Source organism: Scylla paramamosain, chromosome 27 (assembly GCF_035594125.1).
Source record: "Scylla paramamosain isolate STU-SP2022 chromosome 27, ASM3559412v1, whole genome shotgun sequence".
Classification (NCBI taxonomy): domain Eukaryota; kingdom Metazoa; phylum Arthropoda; class Malacostraca; order Decapoda; family Portunidae; genus Scylla; species Scylla paramamosain.
The window spans coordinates 13,139,141-13,144,308 of record NC_087177.1 but is presented as its reverse complement, the minus strand read 5'-3'; the positions used below and the strand labels follow the sequence as shown (position 1 = coordinate 13,144,308).

General features: G+C 45.3%; 1 protein-coding gene across 1 annotated transcript in view; it reads left to right on the top strand.

Annotated features, from left to right (window-relative positions):
- Positions 1-5,168, top strand: part of LOC135114412 (uncharacterized) — a 170,109-nt gene extending 164,941 nt beyond the window's left edge. Inside the window, exons 6-7 of the mRNA XM_064030315.1 lie at positions 1,761-1,834; positions 4,760-5,168. Coding sequence (XP_063886385.1) covers positions 1,761-1,804 — 44 coding nt within the window. The 3' untranslated portion in view covers positions 1,805-1,834; positions 4,760-5,168. The remainder of the gene's footprint in view (positions 1-1,760; positions 1,835-4,759) is intronic.

Sequence of the window (5,168 nt, the reverse complement as noted above, 5' to 3'; positions counted from 1 at the left end):
CTGTGTGTGTGTGTGTGTGTTGTGTGTGTAGTGTGTTGTGTGTGTGTGTGTGTGTGTGTCTGTTCAATTTATCACTTTAATACAAACTGCTTCCTCATGTCCTGTCTCACACCGTTCCACTCCTCCTCCTCCTCCTCCTCCTCCTCCTCCTCCTCCTCCTCCTCCTCCTCCTCCTCCTCCTCCTCCTCCTTCCCAACCCTCCCTCTCCATCCTCTCCCTCCTTTCCTCCACGTCTCATAGAATTTAGTTTTTCTCCAGATTCCCCGCCTTCCCTCCCCACAACACTTTCCTTCCTTCCTTCTTTCCTTCCTTCTTTCCTTCCTTCCTTCCCTCCATACCGCCACCTTAACATTCCTCCTTGGATTCTCAATTCCTTCCTTCCTTCCTTTCTTTCTTCCTTGCTTGCGCTCTGCCTGGTTTCCGCCTTCGCCTCTAGCATTCCTCCACTCTTGTATGCCATAACAAACTCGCGCCCTCTCACTCTTCACCTTGCACCCTCACACTTCTACTGCTGCTGCATGCCTCGCCGACTAACAACACCCTCAGCCATTTCCCGTATGCCTTTTCACTGTCCGCTATACACCGCTACACTACCTAAGCGACATTTCCTCCCTTTTTTTCCTCCTTCTCTTCTTCTTCTTCCTCCTTCTCCTCTTCCCAAACAGCCGTACAGGAAGTGAAAGTTCTGTCGCTGTTTGTTACATCACTTATTCTTTCCTTCCTTTTTCTTCTACTTTCTTCATCTTTATTCTTAACCTTCCCATACATTTTCCTCCTTACATTTTCTTCCCTTCATTACGTCTTAATTTAAACCGGCGTTGAAATTTATCACTCCCATATCATTCCTTCTTCATCTCCCCTCACCCCATACATTCCCTTCCCCACGTCTTTCTTCCTCCCTTTCTCTTAGCCGTGAAAATACTCGTACATCACTTCCGTTTCTTTCCTTCCTCACATCTCTCTTCCCATATATCTCTCCTCCTGACAACTTCTCTTCGCCTTTCTCTTAAATTAACTTCCCTAGTCAGTTTTCTCTTATAAAAACACGTATTTATCTCACCACTACTATACTGACTCCACCTGTATCTCCACTACATCACCCAAACCACCCCCCCCTCCCACACACACAGTTGCAGGTCCGCTTTTTTTTCCCTTTCTCCTAAACAAATCAGTTTGCCTATACAAAAACATTAATTTATCCCACCATTTCGAATAGTAACTCCACCAGTACCTCCGTCACATCACGCATCACACACACAGACTACGGGTTGTGTTGCATAATCTTTGACGCTTCCTCCATTTTCTCATACACGAAACTCCCTAACCAGTTTTCCCTACAGTTTCCTACTAACAATACTAGTAACGACGCTTGTTTCCCCTTTCTTTCAAATTAAATCCCCACACAGTAAGTTGCCATACCTGACGTTTCTTTCCTCTTTCTCTTAAACGAACCCCAATTCCCACGAGTCAATTTCCCTCCACTTTCCCTACTACCAATACGATTACCTCCACCACATCACCCCCTACCACACAAACCCAGGCCCTCGGGTACTGTCCACACAACCATTGAGGCTTCTTTCGTCATACGCCAACAGCCTTATTTAGTTTCCCTATGCAAAAACACTACTAATGCAATGCTAACTCAACTAGTACCGCTACCACATCACCCTACCTCACACAGTCCCAGGGCCACGGGTGCTGTCCGCATAATCCTTGACGCTTCAGGATTAAGGTAACACGATCATTATTTCTTTCGTCAGGGGTCCATTACTGCAAGGAATGTCTGTGGCCGCCCCAGAATTAGCCACGTGATTGCTCCGCGGCACGTGACCAGGTAAGCATGCACAGGTGTGGCGCGGGTGACCCCAGATGGCTGCGGGTGAACGGTAATTGGTGTGTTGTGTTGTGTTGTGTTGTGTTGTGTTGTTCAGGGAGTTGGGAAAGTAAAGATCTGTTTTTAGGGTTTGGCTGAATTTTTTTTTATTTTCTATTTTTTTTTAGAGAGACTGTGTGTGTGTGTGTGTGTGTGTGTGTGTGTGTGTTGTGTTGTGTTGTGTTGTTCGGGGAGTTGGGAAGTTAAAAAGGGTTTGTTAGGGACTGGTTGGAGTGTTTCATAAGGGACTGGTATGTGTGTGTTGCGTTCATAGGTTTGTGTAGGGAGGCTAGATTTTAAAACAGGTAATGGGGAGTAAGTAAGAGGGAAAGACAGTTAAGTGAGGAGTAGGAGGGGCGTTTTTTTTTTTTTGGGGGGGGGCAGGTTGTTTGTTTGGGGTGATAATGTTGTGTTTGGGGAGGTGAGTTTGGATTTATGTAGGCTTGTGTAGGGAAGAAGTTGGAATTTTAGATATACAGTGAAGGATAGGGAAGTAGGAAGGAGGACGAAGGGGAGAGCGAGGGAAGTAGTGTTTTGGTTTTGTGTGTGTGTGTGTGTGTGTGTGTGTGTGTGTGTGACTCCTGAGCGCCTGTGTTGGCAATTAAAGTCGGATTTATTGGTAAGGTGATTATTAGGAGTGCAGGTTCGTGTGTCATTCCCGTGTGTGTGTGTGTGTGTGTGTGTGTGTGTGTGTGTGTGTGTGGTGTGCCAGTGTATACTAGTACTTCCGCATGGCTTTGTGTCCACGCACGTAGGAATGTGTATATATGTGTATGTGTACGTGTGTATTACAGAGGAAACGCACGTCTGTTATGCACGTGTGTAACATGTCCTTGGCACGCGGCGCACGAATGCCCATACAGCGCCACGTAATTACACGGAGACTCACCTGCAGAAATTACAGCTGAGGGAAGATTACAGGTAGACGCGCTGCTGTGTTTCATAGTCACTCCCTTCTTCCCCTATCATTCCATCTCCCTTCCCCCTATCGTCCCCTTCCTCCCATATTCCCCTTCCCCGTATCATCCCCTTTTCCCTATTCCTCCTTCCGTCCATCCTCCTCCTCACTTTCTTCCCTATCACTCTTCTTTATACTTATGTTTATCTTTCCTTCTGTTTCTTTTCTTTTTTCTTCTATATTCTCTCATACCTCCATTTCTTTCTCCCCTTAACTTCCATCTTCTCCCTTACCTTCTTGCCTATTCATCTTCTTTGCCTATTTTTATTTTCTTTGTATTCTCTCATGTCTCCATTTCTTGTCCTATCTTTTAATCGCCTATTGTGTTAGTTTTCTTTTTACTTTCTTCGTTTCTTTTTAACTTTGCTCTTTTCTTTTTTTCTTATCTTATCTTCTTTCATATTTAGTTGTTACGCGTAAAATTATTCCCGTTCCTCTTATTTCTTTTCTTATATCCTTTGCGTTATTCTCCCTCCCTCTCTCTCTCTCTCTCTCTCTCTCTCTCTCTCTCTCTCTCTCTCTCTCTCTCTCTCTCTCTCTCTCTCTCTCTCTCTGTCTCTGTCTCGCCTGCCTCGCCTTGTCACTTCCTGTAGAAATTGTTGCGCTTAGTGTGACTCCGTGTTTGTCTTGCCTCTCTTAATGCACAGTTTGTCTCGGGTTATGATAGGGAGCGTGTCGGTTCTTGTCGCAGTGTGTGTGTGTGTGTGTGTGTGTGTGTGTGTGTGTGTGTGTGTTTAGGTCAGTCTGTTCCTTTATCTGTTTCTGATTTTTGCTGTTTCTTCACCCCATTCTCACTCTCTCTCTCTCTCTCTCTCTCTCTCTCTCTCTCTCTCTCTCTCTCTCTCTCTCTCTCTCTCTCTGTACCAAAGAATTCATTACCGCAGTAGAAGGAGACCCAATTTCTCTTCCTCCTCCTCCTCCTCCTCCTCCTCCTCCTCCTCCTCCTCCTCCTCCTCCTCCTCCACGTCATTATCATCATCATCCAACACATCACGCTCATTATGCACAAATGAGTAAAAATTGATGCATATCACTCATCAAGAATAGCTGGTGGTGTTGTTTGCCTGTTATTTGCTTCTCTCTGAAATCAGGCTGGCTATGAAAGGCGTGTTTTACATTCTTTACATGCATTACTCGTGAATTACTGCCTCTCATCCATGTCTACCTGTCTCTCTTTGTGTGTGTGTCTGTGTGTGTGTGTGTGTGTATGTGTGTGTGTATGTGTGTCGTGTCAGTGTGCTATAGTGCATTATTTTCTTTTCCAGCATTCCTTTCTGCAATTGAAGTTTGTTAGCTTTAAGTGAGTGTGATAAAGGAAAATAAGAAAATTAGTAGTTGTTGTTGTGATTGTAGCAGTAGTAGTAGTAGTAGTAGTGGTAGTAGTAGTAGTAGTGGTAGTGGTAGCATTGGTAGTAGTAGTAGTAGTAGTAGTAGTAGTAGTAGTAGTAGTAGTAGTAGTAGTAGTAGTAGTGGTAGCATTGGTAGTAGTAGTAGTAGTAGTAGTAGTAGTAGTAGTAGTAGTAGTAGAAGTAGTAGTAGTAGTAGTAATGGTAGTAGTAGTAGTAGTAGTAGTAGTAGTAGTAGTTGTTGTTGTTGGTTGTTGTTGTTTTGTTATATCATTAGAAGCAAATTCAACAACACTCCTCTTCCACCACCACCACCACCACCACCACCTCCTCCTCCTCCTCCTCCTCCTCCTCCTCCTCCTCCTCCTCCTCCTCCTCCTCCTCCTCCTTCCCCATTCCCCTCCTCCTCCTCCTCTTTCCCCATTCCCCTCCTCCTTCCCCCTTCCCTTCTTCTTCCTCCTCCTCCTCCTCCTCCTCCTCCTCCTCCTCCTCCTCCTCCTTCACCACCATCACCACCACTACGTTCACCTCCTCCACAAAAAAAAAAAAGAAAACATGTAAACTTAATCATTCCCCAAACAGGCCGAGCTGCCTACCTGTCCGGCCACGCGAGGGACAACCTGCCTCGCGCCTCTACCTACCTCACTCACCTGTGCTAATTAATGCAGGAATAGCGACGCAGGAGAGGGATAAATATTACTTCACTTGCCTCCTCCATTACTTCCGACCACAGATTAAGCGGGGGGAGAGGCAGAAAGAGAGAGGGAAAACGGAAGGGGGAGGAAGGGAAGGAAAAGGGATAGGATGAGCGAATAGGAGGAGGAGGATCGAGAGTAATTGATAGGAAAAAAAAATGCGTAAGACTAACATAAGATAATGGACCCAGCCAAAGTTATCGGTGAAGAAGTGAGAAAAAGGTATTGTTACGAGGGAGAAGTTTGTTTTCGCTCGATTTAAGTGAAGTTTTGTAAGAAGACAGAGAATTTAATGA